Genomic DNA, 17,072 nt, shown 5'->3' with positions numbered 1-17,072 from the left:
TCAAATTTTAAGTCTGTTCGACTTTTAAATTCTTACATGATCTGAGTTTAAACCGGTGTAAGCCAGGTTGGTTTCTATCTTTAAAAATTATAATATTTTAGTACGAAAGGACCAAATATTAGAATAATTATATTTTAAAAAAGAATATTATTAATATAAATAAAGCTATTTTGGCAGATTAGTGCAATAAATTTAGAATTTATTTATGTAATTTTTATTACAAATAGTACTTGTTTTATATAGAATTTATTTTATCATTAATTGGAAGTTTATTATTAATTATTTGTGTATTAGTGAGTGTCGCTTTTTTAACTTTATTAGAACGTAAAGTATTAGGATATATTCAAATTCGTAAAGGTCCAAATAAAGTAGGTTTAATAGGAACCTCAACCTTTTTGTGATGCAATTAAATTATTTACAAAAGAACAAACTTATCCTCTTTTGTCTAATTATTTAAGATATTATATTTCTCCTATTTTTTCATTATTTTTATCTTTATTTGTTTGAATATGTATACCTTTTTTTTAAATTATATTCTTTTAATTTAGGAGGATTATTTTTTTTATGTGTACTAGATTAGGGTTTACTGTAATAATTGCTGGTTGGTCTTCTAATTCAAATTATGCTTATTAGGTGGATTACGAGCTGTTGCTCAAACAATTTCTTATGAAGTAAGTTTAGCATTGATTTTGTTATCTTTTGTATTTTTGATTGGTAGTTATAATATTATTATTTTTTTCATTACAAATTTATATTTGATTTTTAATTATTTTATTTCCTATAGCTTTAGTTTGGTTAACTATTTCTTTAGCTGAAACAAATCGAACTCCTTTTGATTTTGCTGAAGGTGAGTCAGAATTAGTTTCAGGGTTTAATGTAGAATACAGAAGAGGTGGGTTTGCTTTAATTTTTATAGCTGAATATGCAAGAATTTTATTTATAAGAATATTATTTTGTGTAATTTTTAGGGTGTGATGTTTTTAATTTATTATTTTATGTAAAGCTTACTTTTATTTATTTTGTTTTCATTTGGGCTCGAGGAACTTTACCTCGATTTCGTTATGATAAATTAATATATTTGGCTTGAAAATGTTTTTTATCTTTTTCTTTAAATTATTTATTATTTTTTATTGGATTTAAAATTTTATTATTTTCTTTATTATAGTGAATTTAATTTAGTAAAGTTAATAGAAAATTAAATTCTATCTTATGTTTTCAAAACATATGCTTATTCAAGCTCATTAACTAATTAATTTAATAAATTATCTCATCATTTTTAACTAAAGGATTAATTAAATAATATAGAAAATAAATTACTGTTAAAATTTGTCCTAATAATACATAAGGTCTTCAACTGGTCGGGCTCCAATTCAAGTTAATAAAATTACTGTTACTTAATATATTTCAAAATAAAATTTGATTTAAAGGATCAAATTGGATTCCTCGGAATTTTCTTTTATTTGAAAAAGGTAAAATTATTAAAATAGCAATTGATAACACTAATGCAATTACTCCACCTAATTTATTAGGAATTGAACGTAAAATTGCATAAGCAAATAAAAAATATCATTCAGGTTGAATATGAGCTGGTGTAACTAATGGATTAGCTGGAATGAAATTATCAGGGTCTCCTAATAAATTAGGATTAATAAGTACAAGAGAAATTAATAAAAAGATTATTACAATGAAACCAACAATATCCTAAATGTAAAATAAGGGTGAAAAGGAATTTTATCAACATTAGAATTTAAACCAATAGGATTGTTAGATCCTGTTTGGTGTAAAAATAATAAATGAATTATTGTTATTGCTAATACGATAAAAGGTAAAATAAAATGAAAAGTAAAAAATCGAGTTAAAGTTGCATTATCAACAGCGAATCCACCTCATACTCATTGTACTAAATCAATACCTAAATAAGGTACGGCGGATAATAAATTTGTAATTACAGTAGCTCCTCAAAAAGATATTTGTCCAAGGTAAAACATATCCTATAAAAGCTGTCCTATTACTAAAATAGAATAATCACTCCTACTAATCATGTAGGTGTAAATAAATAAGATCCGTAGTATATTCCTCGTCCTACATGTAAATAAATACAAATAAAAAAGAATGATGCTCCGTTAGCATGTAAAGTTCGTAATAATCATCCATAATTTACATCTCGACAAATATGATTTACTCTATAAAAAGCTATATTAACATCAGCAGTATAATGTATTGCTAAAAATAACCCTGTTAAAATTTGAATAATTAAGCATAATCCTAATAATGAACAAAATTTCATCATCTTGAAATATTAATAGGGGCTGGTAATCTACTAATGCATTATTAGCAATTTTAAATAATGGATGGGAAGTTCGTAAAGGTTTATTCATTAGTTAATTTATTACACGAAGAGGACCTTTAAATAACTTAGTAATTTTTACTACAACAATTAATGTAATTAATAAATAATTTATTAATAAAATTGTAATTAAATTTGTTGGGAAATTATATAATTTATTTAAAGATAGAGAATTTTCTAAAAAATATGAATTAAAATTAAAAATTGATTCTATTTCATTATTAATTAAAAAAATGAAATAGATGATTTATCAATTAAAAATCTTATAAAAAATAAAATAAATAAAATTGATGTTGAAAATAAAGTTAATTTAATTGATAAATTAAATATTTCATTAGATGCTAATGATGTTACATAAATAAATAACACTAATATTCCTCCTAAAAAAATTAAAAATAAAATATAAGAATATCAAAAACTTTTTGTTATTAATCCTGAAATTAGGCAAATAAAAATTGTTTGGGCTAATAAAGTTAATCCTATAGCTAAAGGATGAATTATATTTAAAAAAATAATTGAAGTTGTTAAAATTAATGAATATAGAATTAATTGTATAATATCAAGAGGTAGTTTATTTAAAATATTAATTTTGGGGATTAATGAAAAAGAAATTTCTTTTCTCTTGAAGTTTTAAAAAATATATTTTATTTTTGATTTACAAGACCAATGTTTTTATTAAACTATTAAAACTAATGATTATAATTTTATATTGAAGATTACCTATAATTTTATTTATTTTAGGTTTATTTTGTTTTGTTTCTAATCGAAAACATTTACTTTCTATATTATTAAGTTTAGAATTATTGTTTTAATATTGTTTTTATACTATTTATTTATTTAAATTTATTAAATTATGAAATTTATTTTAGAATAATATTTTTAACTTTTAGTGTATGTGAAGGTGCTCTTGGTTTATCTATTTTAGTTTCTATAATTCGTACTCATGGTAATGATTATTTTCAATCTTTTAGAATTATATAATGTTAAAGTTAGTATTTTTTTAGTATTTTATCTCCAATTTGTTTTATTAATAATATGTACTGGATGTACAAATTTTATTATTTTTTATTAGATTTATTTTTTTAATTATAAATAATTTTATAAATTATTGATCTGAAATTTCTTATTTTTTAGGTAGTGATATGCTTTCTTATGGATTGATTTTGTTAAGTTTGTGAATTTGTTCTTTAATATTATTAGCTAGAGAAAGTGTTAATAAATATAATAATTATAAAAATTTATTTTTATTAAATGTTATTTTATTATTGTTATTATTAGTTTTAACATTTAGAAGAATAAATTTATTTATATTTTATTTATTTTTTGAAAGAAGTTTAATTCCTACTTTATTTTTAATTTTAGGTTGAGGTTATCAACCTGAACGTTTACAGGCTGGTGTTTATTTATTATTTTATACTTTATTAGTTTCTTTACCTATATTAATTGGTATTTTTTATGTAATAAATGAAGTAAATTCAATAAATTTTTATTTAATAAATAATTATATATTTAATTATGATTTATTATACTTTGTATATTGTGTGCTTTTTTTAGTAAAAATACCTATATTTTTAGTTCATTTATGATTGCCAAAAGCTCATGTTGAAGCTCCTGTTTCAGGTTCTATAATTTTGGCTGGAATTATATTAAAATTAGGAGGCTATGGTTTATTACGAGTTATTTCATTTCTTCAATTAATAAATTTAAAATATAGATTTATCTGGATTAGAATTAGTTTAGTGGGTGGTGTTTTAGTTAGATTAATTTGTTTACGACAAACTGATTTAAAAGCTTTAATTGCTTATTCTTCAGTTGCTCATATAGGAATTGTATTAGCTGGTCTTTTAACAATAACTTATTGAGGATTATGTGGTTCATATACATTAATAATTGCTCATGGGCTTTGTTCTTCTGGATTATTTTGTTTAGCTAATGTATCTTATGAACGTTTAGGTAGACGAAGTTTATTAATTAATAAAGGATTATTAAATTTTATACCTGCTATAACATTATGATGATTTTTATTAAGCTCAGCTAATATAGCAGCTCCTCCTACATTAAATTTATTAGGAGAAATTTCTTTATTAAATAGAATTGTTTCTTGATCATGATTAACAATAATTATATTATCATTTTTATCATTTTTTAGAGCAGCTTATACTTTATATTTATATTCTTTTAGTCAACATGGAAAATTATTTTCTGGTGTGTATTCTTTTAGAGGAGGAAAATTCGTGAATATTTATTAATAATTTTACATTGATTACCTCTAAATTTATTAATTTTAAGAAGAGACTCATGTATATTATGATTATAAATTTAAATAGTTTAATAAAAATACTAATTTGTGGTGTTAGTGATATGAAATAATTCATTTTAGATCGTGAAATATTTATCAATTTGTAGAATTAGATTTGTTAATTTAATTTCTATTAGATTAAGTTGTTTTTTATTAAGTTTATATTTTTTATTGAATAATATAGTTTATTTTATTGAATTTGAATTGGTTTCATTAAATTCTTTGAGAATTGTAATAACTTTATTATTTGATTGAATAAGTTTATTATTTATATCTTTTGTTTTAATAATTGCTTCTTTAGTTATTTTTTATAGAAAAGAATATATAAGTAGAGATGAAAATATTAATCGATTTATTATATTAGTTTTGATATTTGTTTTATCAATAATAATGTTAATTATTAGTCCTAATTTAATTAGAATTTTATTGGGTTGAGATGGTTTAGGATTAGTTTCTTATTGTTTAGTTATTTATTTTCAAAATGTAAAATCTTATAATGCTGGTATATTAACAGCATTATCAAATCGTGTGGGAGATGTGGCTTTATTGTTAGCTATTGCTTGAATATTAAATTATGGAAGTTGAAACTATATTTTTTATTTAGAAGTTATAAAAAATGATTATGAAATATTAATAATTGGGTTTTTAGTTATATTAGCTTCTATAACTAAAAGAGCTCAAATTCCTTTTTCATCTTGATTACCAGCTGCTATGGCTGCTCCTACTCCTGTTTCTGCGTTGGTTCATTCTTCTACTTTGGTTACAGCTGGGGTATATCTTTTAATTCGGTTTAATATTTTATTAAGAACTTCTTGATTAGGTCAATTATTATTATTATTATCTGGTTTAACTATATTTATAGCTGGTTTAGGTGCTAATTTTGAATTTGATTTGAAAAAAATTATTGCTTTATCAACTCTTAGACAATTAGGATTAATAATAAGAATTCTTTCTATAGGATTTTATAAATTAGCCATATTTCATTTATTAACTCATGCATTATTTAAGGCTTTATTATTTATATGCGCAGGTGCTATTATTCATAATATAAATAATTCTCAAGATATTCGTTTAATAGGAGGTTTAAGAATTCATATGCCTTTGACTTCTGCTTGTTTTAATGTTTCTAATTTAGCTTTATGTGGAATACCTTTTTTAGCTGGCTTTTATTCAAAAGATATAATTTTAGAAATTGTTATAATTAGTAATATTAATTTATTTTCATTTCTCCTATTTTTTTTTTCTACAGGGTTAACTGTTAGTTATTCTTTTCGGTTAGTCTATTACTCAATAACTGGTGATTTAAATTGTGGTAGTTTAAATATATTAAATGATGAAAGATGAATTATATTACGTGGTATAATAGGGTTATTAATTATAAGAATTATTGGGGGTAGAATATTAAATTGATTAATTTTTCCTTGTCCTTTTATAATTTGTTTACCTTTATCAATAAAATTATTAACATTATTTGTTTGTATTTTTGGTGGATTATTAGGTTATTTAATTTCTTTAACTAGATTATATAGTTTAAATAAATCTTTTATTTTTTATAACTTTTCAACATTTTTAGGATCAATATGATTTATACCTTATATTAGAACTTATGGAATAATTTTTTATCCTTTAAATTATGGTCAAATTGTTGTAAAAAGTTTTGACCAAGGGTGATCAGAATATTTTGGTGGTCAGCATTTGTACCAAAAATTAGTTAATTATTCTCAAATTTTATTTTTAATACATAATAATAATTTAAAAATTTATTTAATATTATTTGTATTTTGAATTTTAATTTTATTAAATTTTTTATTATTTATTTATTCAAATAGCTTATATTTAGAGTATGACACTGAAGATGTTATGGAGATAAATTTATCTTTGAATATAGTGAATTAATTTTAGTAATTTATAAAAAAAAATTATTTTATTTTTACAATGAAAATGTAATGTTTTTATTAAACTATATAAACAGAAGTATAAATGGAATTTAACCATTAAAAGAAAAAAGTTAGCGGCTTTTACTTGATCACCATACTTCCTTAATTGGAGTTAATTCTCAATTGTATCATTAACAGTGATAAGCCTCTTTTTGGCTTCAATTAAAGAATAAGGGTAAGATTACCTAAGATTAGGTCGAAACTAATTGCAATAAATCGCTTCATATTCTAAGGTAGATTGAATATCAATACTTTTTGAATGCAAATCAAATGTTATAATTAACTACAACCCTAATTAATTTGATCAGTTTAATATACCTTGATTTCATTCATGATAAAGTCCAATTAATAAAATTAAAATAAAAATAATTGAAGTAAAAGTTCAGATGAAAATATTAGAAAATTTTAAAATAATAATTATAGGTAAAATTAAAGCAATTTCTACATCAAAAATTAAAAAATAATAGTAATTAAAAAAAATCGAAGAGAAAATGGTAGCCGTGAAGATGATTTAGGGTCAAATCCACATTCAAACGGGGATCTTTTTTCTCGATCAATTAAAGCTTTTTTTGATAAAATTGAAGCTAAAAATATTACAATAGTAACAATTGTTAAAATTAATGAAGCAATTAAAATAATTGAAAAAATTATCTACACTGTTATTAACAGACTTTATGATTGGAAGTCAAATATACTTTTATATTATATAGATATTAATATTTTATTAACCTCCTCATCAGTAAATTGTGATATATAAAAATAATCAAACTACATCAACAAAATGTCAATATCAAGCTGCTGCTTCAAATCCAAAATGGTGATTTTTTGAAAAATGATTATTTAAATGACGCAATAAACATACAAGTAAAAAAGTTGTTCCAATTAAAACGTGAACTCCATGGAATCCTGTTGCTATATAAAATGTAGATCCATAAACTGAATCTGCAATTGTGAAAGGGGCTTCAATATATTCATATGCTTGTAAAATAGTAAAATAAATACCTAATAATACAGTAAAAAATAATCCTTGAGTTGTTTGTGAATGGTTTCTTTCTATTAAACTATGATGAGCTCAAGTTACTGTAATTCCTGATGCTAATAAAATTGCTGTATTTAATAAAGGAATTTGAAATGGATTAAAAGAAATAATTCCTATAGGAGGTCATGAAGCTCCAATTTCAATAGCTGGGGATAGACTTCTATGGAAAAAAGCTCAAAAAAATCTTACAAAAAATAATACTTCTGATAAAATAAATAAAATTATTCCTCATCGTAACCCAATAGTTACAGCATAAGTATGTAATCCTTGATATGTTCTTTCTCGTGATACATCTCGTCATCATTGATAAACGGTTAAAATAGTAATTACATTTCCTAAAAAAAATAAAGAAATATCATATTGATGAAATCATTTTACTATTCCTGAAACAGTAGTTATAGCACCAATTGCTCCTGTTAAAGGTCATGGGCTATAATCAACTAAATGAAATGGGTGATTTGAATGTGTAGACATTATTAATTAATTTACTTCTCTAGAGTATAAAGTACTTAATACAGCAAATACATAAGATTGAATTATAGCAACAGCTGATTCAAGAACTAATAAAGCAATTTGAGCAATTAATAGAAATGTTATTAAAAATACGATATAGAAGGACCAGTATTTCCTAATAAAGTTAATAATAAGTGTCCTGCAATTATATTAGCTGTTAATCGAACAGCTAAAGTTCCAGGTCGAATTACATTTCTGATAGTTTCAATACATACTATAAATGGTATTAAAATAGCTGGTGTTCCTTGAGGTACTAAATGGGCAAATATATGTTGTGTATGATTAATTCAACCGTAAAGTATAAAACATAATCATAAAGGTAAAGCTAAAGAAATAGTTAAAGTTAAGTGACTTGTTCTTGTAAAAATATATGGAAATAAACCTATAAAATTATTAAATAAAATTAGAGAAAATAATGAAATAAAAATAAATGTTGAACCATTATGACCTGAAGGTCCTAATAATGTTTTAAATTCTTTATGTAAAGTTTGTAAAATTGAATTTCAAAAAATATTAAATCGAGATGGTATTAATCAGTAAATTGAGGGAATTATTAAAAGTCCTAAAAATGTTCTTAATCAATTTAATGATAATCCAAAAATTGCTGATGGGTCGAAGACAGAAAATAAATTTGTTATCATTTTCAATTTATTGAATTTAAATTAATATTTTTTAATTCATTAGATTTAGGTGAAGAAGGTATAAATGAATAATAATTAATTGAACAAAATAAAATAAATGTAATAGAAAATACTATAAATAAAAGTAATCATCTAATTGGTGCTATTTGTGGAATCAAAAAATATTAAAAATTTAATAATTTTAGTTTGACATACTAATGTTATGATTTAACTAATTTTTTATAAATTAAAAGAAAATTCATTAATAATAATATCATTAGAAGTAATTGCTAATTTACTATAAAATGGTTTAAGAGACCAGTACTTGCTTTCAGTCATCTAATGAAGAATTTACTCTATTAGAAATTCATTTAATAAAATAATTTACCGGAACACTTTCAATTACAATAGGTATAAAACTATGATTAGCTCCACAAATTTCTGAACATTGTCCGTAAAATAAACCAGGTCGGTTAATAAAAAAATTAGTTTGATTTAATCGTCCAGGTGTTCCATCTACCTTAACTCCTAAAGCTGGAACTGTTCATGAATGAATAACATCAGCGGCTGTTACTAAAATTCGAATTTGAGAATTTATGGGTAAAACAATTCGATTATCTACATCTAGTAGTCGAAATCCATCATTTGATAATTCATTTGTTGGAATTATATAAGAATCAAATTCTACATTATTAAAATCTGAATATTCATAGCTTCAATATCATTGATGTCCAATTCTTTTTAGTGTAATTGAAGGTTCATTAATTTCATCAAGTAAATATAATAATCGAAGAGAAGGCATAGCAATAAATAAAAGAATAATTGCTGGTAAAATTGTTCAAATTATTTCAATTAATTGTCCATGTAAAAGAAATCGATTTACATAGCTATTAAAAAATAATATGAATATTAAATATCCAACTAATACTGTAATTATTACTAAAATTAATAATGCGTGGTCATGAAAAAAAATTAATTGTTCTATTAATGGAGAGGCTCTATCTTGTAAACCTAAATTAGCTCATGTAGACATTTATTTTCTAATAAAAGTAAAATACTTTATATATGGAGCTTAAATCCATTGCACTAATCTGCCATATTAGAAATTAATTAGTTAAAAGAGGCAATTCAGAATAGCTATGTTCAGCGGGGGGAGTATTTTGATATCATTCAATAGATGAACATAATTGAATCGGGTAAATTACTTGTCGTTGCGATACTAAACTTTCTCAAATAATATAAAAAAAGAATAAAATTCCTAAAAGTGAAATTGAAGAACCAATTGTAGATACTACATTTCAAGTTGTATAAGCATCTGGATAATCTGAATATCGTCGAGGTATTCCTGCTAATCCTAAAAAATGTTGAGGAAAGAAAGTTAAATTTACTCCAATAAATATAATAACAAATTGACTTTTTAATAATTTATTATTTATTGTTAAGCCAGTAAATAATGGGAATCAATGAATAAATCCTGCTATAATTGCAAATACAGCTCCTATTGATAAAACATAGTGAAAGTGAGCTACTACATAATATGTATCATGTAAAATAATATCTACAGATGAATTAGCTAAAACTACTCCTGTTAATCCACCAACTGTAAATAAAAATACAAATCCTAATGCTCATAAAATAGCTGGAGAATAAGAAAGTTGAGCCCCATGAAGAGTTGCTAATCAACTAAAAATTTTAATTCCTGTTGGTACAGCAATAATCATAGTAGCAGATGTAAAATAAGCTCGTGTATCAACATCTATACCTACTGTAAATATATGATGAGCTCACACAATAAATCCTAATAATCCAATAGCTAATATAGCATAAATTATCCCTAAAGATCCAAAAGTTTCCTTTTTACCTGATTCTTGACTAATAATATGAGAAATTATTCCGAATCCAGGTAAAATTAAAATATAAACTTCTGGATGACCAAAAAATCAAAATAAGTGTTGGTATAAAATTGGATCTCCACCACCAGCAGGATCAAAAAAAGAAGTATTTAAATTTCGATCAGTTAATAATATAGTAATTGCTCCAGCTAAAACTGGTAAAGATAATAATAATAATAAAGCTGTAATTACAACTGATCACACAAATAATGGTATACGATCAAGGGTAATTCCCGAAGATCGTATATTAATTACAGTTGTAATAAAATTTACTGCTCCTAAAATAGAAGAAATACCGGCTAAATGAAGAGAAAAAATTGCCAAATCAACAGATGCACCTCCATGTGCAATTCCCGATGATAGTGGAGGGTAAACTGTTCACCCTGTACCAGCTCCATTTTCAATTATTCTTCTTACTAATAAAAGAGAAAGGGCAGGTGGTAGTAGTCAGAATCTTATATTATTTATTCGTGGAAAAGCTATATCAGGAGCTCCTAGTATTAAAGGAACTAATCAATTTCCAAATCCACCAATTATAATAGGTATTACTATAAAAAAAATCATAATAAATGCATGAGCTGTAACAATTACGTTATAAATTTGATCATCTCCAATTAAAGCTCCAGGATGTCCCAATTCAGCTCGAATTAAAATTCTTAAAGATGTTCCTACTATACCGGCTCATGCCCCAAAAATAAAATATAATGTTCCAATATCTTTATGATTTGTAGAAAATAATCATTGTCGCGATTAAGTGGCTGAAATTTAGGCGATAGATTGTAAATTTATTTATAAGAGTTATTCTTCTTAATCAAAGTCTTATAGTCAATAATGACATCAAACTGCAATTTTGAAGGAGTAAAAATTTACTAAGGCTTAAAGGATTACCTCTATTTATAGCTTTGAAGGCTATTAGTTTATTTAACTTAAAGCCTTAAAGTATAAAAAAGAATAAAGAAATTAAAAATAATCCAAAAATTGAAAAAAAAGTACAAATTATATATAAATTTATGTTTATATTATTAAATTGAGTATTAATTGTTCAATTATTTTCATAATAATTTAGCATGAATGCTGAATAACAAATTCGTAAATAAAAAAATAATGTAATTAATGTTGATATTATTATAATTGTTAATGTAAAATATTGATTACAAAATGTTAATTCTTGAATTACTAGTCATTTAGGTAAAAATCCTAAAAATGGAGGTAATCCACCTAAAGATAGAAAATTCATAAATAAAGTAAATTTTAAAACTTTTCTATTTATAAATCAAGAAAATAATTGATTTAAATGAAATAATTTAAAAATATTAAATATAAAAGTTAAAATAAACGATAAAAAAGAATAAAATGTGAAATAAATTAATCACATAGATTCTCTAATTATTAAACTTATTAATATTCATCCTAAATGATTAATTGAAGAAAATGCTATTAATTTACGTAAAGATGTTTGGTTTAATCCACCAATTGCTCCCACAATTACTGACAAAATTACTCTAATAAGTAATAAATTTTTAATATCTAAATAAGAAATTAATATTAGTGGGGCAATTTTTTGTCAAGTTATTAATATTAATGCATTTATTCAAGTTAAACCTTCCATTATATTGGGGAATCAGAAATGAAAAGGAGCAGCTCCTATTTTTAATAGTAGAGTAGATATAATAATTATTGAAGTAAATGATTCATTAATTTCAATATTCATATTATTTTTTAATATTAAAATAATTGATGAAAATAATAAAACAGTTGAAGCTAATGCTTGGGTTAAAAAATATTTTAAAGATGCTTCAGTTGAAGTTAAATTATTATTATCTCTTAGCAGGGGGATAAAAGATAACAAATTAATTTCAAGTCCTATTCAAGCTCCTAACCAAGAATTAGATGTAACTGTAATTATTGTTCCGATAATTATAATTGTTAAAAATAAAATTTTTGAAGAATTATTAAAAATTAAAAAAAAAAGGATTATAACCTTTATAAATGGGGTATGAACCCAGTAGCTTAATTAGCTTATCTTTTTAAAATTAATATAAATATATATATATATATTTTGGTGTATGATGCACAAAAGTTTTTGATACTTTTAGAAATAGTTTAATTCTATTAAATATAAAGTCTTTATAAAAAAAAACAATAAAACCTGTCAATGAATGCAGTATACTACATAATCCACCCTATCAAGGTGACCCTTTTCATCAGGCAATTCATTAATAATAAGATTTCTCCTATTTTTTTTTTTTTTTTTTTATTCTACTATTTTTTTTTTTGTAAATTACAAAACTAAAAAATAATTAGTTTTTTAATTAATAATACATTTTAGTATAAAAATTTTTAAATAAAAAAAAATAATTAAATAATTTTTTTTTTCTATATATATATATATGTTATATAAATCATCAACTATATATAAATATATAAATATATAATAATTTAATAAACATATATATATATATATAAATAAAAGAAATGTTAGATAAATTATTAACAATTATCTTATTTACATTTTATGTAGTAATTTTTGGATTGCGAAATTTTTTATTTAAATTGTTAACTATATAATAATATATTAAACATTTATATATATATATATTATCTATTAATCTAAAACTAGTATATAAAAAATTTTTAATAAAATTATAAAAATAAAATTAATGAAATATTAATAAAATATAAATTTATTTAATAAATATTATTATATAAATTTTAAATTTATTTAATAAATATTATTATATAAATTGTAAATTTTTTTTTTAAAAAAAAAAAAAAAAAAAAATAGGAGAAATCTTATTATTAATGAATTTTCTTTTAATTTATAAAAATATTTAATTAATATCAATAATTTTATTATTATTATTGTAAAATAATTTTATTTTTAATTTTATTAAATTTTAATAATTTTATAAATTTATTCATAGTATATCATTTTATTTTTTAATTAATTTTAAATATTTTTATAAAATTTTATAAATAAATTTAATTTTATTAATTTTTATTATTAAAATATTATTTATTTTGAAAATTTTTTTTTATTATTATATTAATTAAAATTTATAATAAGTATTATAAATAAATAATTAAATTTTTATGATTTTTTTTACAAGAATTTTTATTTAATAAGAAATTTTTTATTCTAGGGGGAATAAAATTATTATATATTAATTTATTTACTAGTAATTAAAATTTAAAATCATTAATTTATTAATTGTAATTATTATTTTATTGCAGGGATTTTATCAGATTTAGTAATTAATAAAAATTATTTTTATAAAAATTTATTTATAAAATTTTATTTATTAAATTTTATTATTTTTATAAATAAAATTTTTATTAATTAATTTTATTAATAATTTTTATTATAATTTTAAAGTTTTATTTTGGCTTAAAAATTTATTATTAATTTGATTTATATGTAAATTTTTGTATGAATTTATATTTATTTTAAAAATATTTATAATTTATTTATTCGCAGTAATTAGTATTATTAATTAAAGAAATTTAGAAATAGCAATATTAAAGAGTATTGACCAAATTGGTGCCAGCAGTCGCGGTTATACTAATAATACAAATAAATTTTTTTAGTATTAGTTAAATTTATATATTAAAATAAAATTGAATTTATTAAGTGAAATTTTATATTCAAAATATTTTTATAAAAAATAATTGAAGCTAAAAAATTTTTTTAAAAAACTAGGATTAGATACCCTATTATTTAAAATGTAAATATAAATATTAAAGTAGTAATAGTTATGTTCTTGAAACTTAAAAAATTTGGCGGTATTTTAGTCTATCCAGAGGAACCTGTTTTGTAATCGATAATCCACGATGGACCTTACTTAAATTTGTAATCAGTTTATATACCGTCGTTATCAGAATATTTTATAAGAATAATAATATTCAATAATTTTAATAAAAATTTATATCAGATCAAGGTGTAGCTTATATTTAAGTAATAATGGGTTACAATAAAATTATTTATACGAATAAAATTATGAAAAAGTTTTTGAAGGTGGATTTGGTAGTAAAATTATAAAGATAAATAATTTGATTTTAGCTCTAAAATATGTACACATCGCCCGTCGCTCTTATTATTAAGGTAAGATAAGTCGTAACATAGTAGATGTACTGGAAAGTGTATCTAGAATGACAATTTAAAGCTTATTAAGTAAAGCATTTCATTTACATTGAAAAGATTTTTGTGCAAATCAATATAGATTGATTAGTTTTTATTTATTAATTTTTTTTTGTTTAAAATTTAAATATTAGAAATAACTGTAAAATTTAAAGTTTTAGTATTGTTTAAAGAAAAAATAATTTTAATAATAGTTTAATAGTATTGTAAAAGAAAATTGAAATAATTTGAAAAATTTTTATTTTAAAAGAAAATTTAATTTATTGTACCTTGTGTATCAGTGTTTATTAAATAAAAAGTATAAATATATTTTTCTCGATTTTAAAAGAGTTAATATAATATATAAGTTAATGTAATAAAATTATTTATAATATTATATTAGAAATGAAATGTTATTCGTTTTTAAAGGTATCTAGTTTTCTAAGAAATGAATTTAATTCAGAAATTATAAATTTATTAATTTTTTTATTTAAATTAATAATTTATAATTTTAATATTTTATGGGATAAGCTATAAAATAAATTTTTAAAAATAATAAATAAATTTAATAAATATATGCTTAGAATTAGCAATTATTAAAAAATGTGTTATAATTTATTTTATAAATTAAATTATTTATTATATTTTAATTATTTATTAGAATATTAATTTTAATTTTTAAAGTTAAGAAATAATGATAGAATTAGTATATTTTTATGTTTAGATAAATTTTAATGAAAAGTTTAAATAAAGAATTCGGCAAAAATAATGTTCGCCTGTTTAACAAAAACATGTCTTTTTGAATTAAATTTAAAGTCTAACCTGCCCACTGAAATTTTAAATGGCCGCAGTATTCTGACTGTGCAAAGGTAGCATAATCATTAGTCTTTTAATTGAAGGCTGGAATGAATGGTTGGACGAAATATTAACTGTTTCATTTAAATTTTTTATAGAATTTTATTTTTTAGTCAAAAAGCTAAAATAAATTTAAAAGACGAGAAGACCCTATAAATCTTTATATTTTTTTTATTTTAATTGTAAAGATTTATTTTATTTTAATAAATAAAAATATTTTATTGGGGTGATATTAAAATTTAAAAAACTTTTAATTTTTAAAAACATTAATTTATGAATAATTGATCCATTAATAATGATTAAAAAATTAAGTTACTTTAGGGATAACAGCGTAATTTTTTTGGAGAGTTCATATCGATAAAAAAGATTGCGACCTCGATGTTGGATTAAGATATAATTTTGGGTGTAGCCGTTCAAATTTTAAGTCTGTTCGACTTTTAAATTCTTACATGATCTGAGTTCAAACCGGTGTAAGCCAGGTTGGTTTCTATCTTTAAAAAATTATAATATTTTAGTACGAAAGGACCAAATATTAGAATAATTATATTTTAAAAAAGAATATTATTAATATAAATAAAGCTATTTTGGCAGATTAGTGCAATAAATTTAGAATTTATTTATGTAATTTTTATTACAAATAGTACTTGTTTTATATAGAATTTATTTTATCATTAATTGGAAGTTTATTATTAATTATTTGTGTATTAGTGAGTGTAGCTTTTTTAACTTTATTAGAACGTAAAGTATTAGGATACATTCAAATTCGTAAAGGTCCAAATAAAGTAGGTTTAATAGGAATTCCTCAACCTTTTTGTGATGCAATTAAATTATTTACAAAAGAACAAACTTATCCTCTTTTGTCTAATTATTTAAGATATTATATTTCTCCTATTTTTTCATTATTTTTATCTTTATTTGTTTGAATATGTATACCTTTTTTTGTTAAATTATATTCTTTTAACTTAGGAGGATTATTTTTTTTATGCTGTACTAGATTAGGAGTTTATACTGTAATAATTGCTGGTTGGTCTTCTAATTCAAATTATGCATTATTAGGTGGATTACGAGCTGTTGCTCAAACAATTTCTTATGAAGTAAGTTTAGCACTGATTTTGTTATCTTTTGTATTTTTGATTGGTAGTTATAATATTATATATTTTTTTCACTATCAAATTTATATTTGATTTTTAATTATTTTATTTCCTATAGCTTTAGTTTGGTTAACTATTTCTTTAGCTGAAACAAATCGAACTCCTTTTGATTTTGCTGAAGGTGAGTCAGAATTAGTTTCAGGGTTTAATGTAGAATACAGAAGAGGTGGGTTTGCTTTAATTTTTATAGCTGAATATGCAAGAATTTTATTTATAAGAATACTATTTTGTGTAATTTTTATAGGATGTGATGTTTTTAATTTATTATTTTATGTAAAGCTTACTTTTATTTCTTTTGTTTT

The 17,072-nt window shown here is 21.5% G+C and overlaps 3 protein-coding genes and 3 pseudogenes across 3 annotated transcripts; 1 reads left to right on the top strand and 5 right to left on the bottom strand.

Moving 5' to 3' along the window:
- Positions 1–1,528: 1,528 nt before the first annotated feature.
- On the bottom strand, positions 1,529–2,305 carry LOC117194312 (annotated as a pseudogene).
- A 72-nt stretch (positions 2,306–2,377) lies between these two features.
- On the bottom strand, positions 2,378–2,977 carry LOC117194313 (annotated as a pseudogene).
- Positions 2,978–4,862: 1,885 nt separating this feature from the next.
- On the top strand, positions 4,863–8,469 carry LOC117194310 (annotated as a pseudogene).
- A 631-nt stretch (positions 8,470–9,100) lies between these two features.
- Positions 9,101–9,803, bottom strand: LOC117194311 (cytochrome c oxidase subunit 2-like). Its single transcript, XM_033398884.1, is given in 1 exon segment — positions 9,101–9,803. A coding segment is annotated over 1 exon segment (666 nt). The 5' UTR covers positions 9,789–9,803; the 3' UTR covers positions 9,101–9,122.
- Positions 9,804–9,859: 56 nt separating this feature from the next.
- On the bottom strand, positions 9,860–11,410 carry LOC117194309 (cytochrome c oxidase subunit 1-like). The gene is given in 1 exon segment (XM_033398883.1): positions 9,860–11,410. A coding segment is annotated over 1 exon segment (1,350 nt). The 5' UTR covers positions 11,212–11,410; the 3' UTR covers positions 9,860–9,861.
- Positions 11,398–12,661, bottom strand: LOC117194314 (NADH-ubiquinone oxidoreductase chain 2-like; the record flags this gene model as incomplete). Its single annotated transcript, XM_033398885.1, is given in 1 exon segment — positions 11,398–12,661. A coding segment is annotated over 1 exon segment (741 nt), but the record flags the coding sequence as incomplete, so codon positions are not given.
- Positions 12,662–17,072: the final 4,411 nt, after the last annotated feature.

Source organism: Drosophila miranda (assembly GCF_003369915.1).
Source record: "Drosophila miranda strain MSH22 chromosome Y unlocalized genomic scaffold, D.miranda_PacBio2.1 Contig_Y36_pilon, whole genome shotgun sequence".
Lineage (NCBI taxonomy): Eukaryota > Metazoa > Arthropoda > Insecta > Diptera > Drosophilidae > Drosophila > Drosophila miranda.
This window is presented reverse-complemented; position numbering and strand designations above follow the sequence as displayed.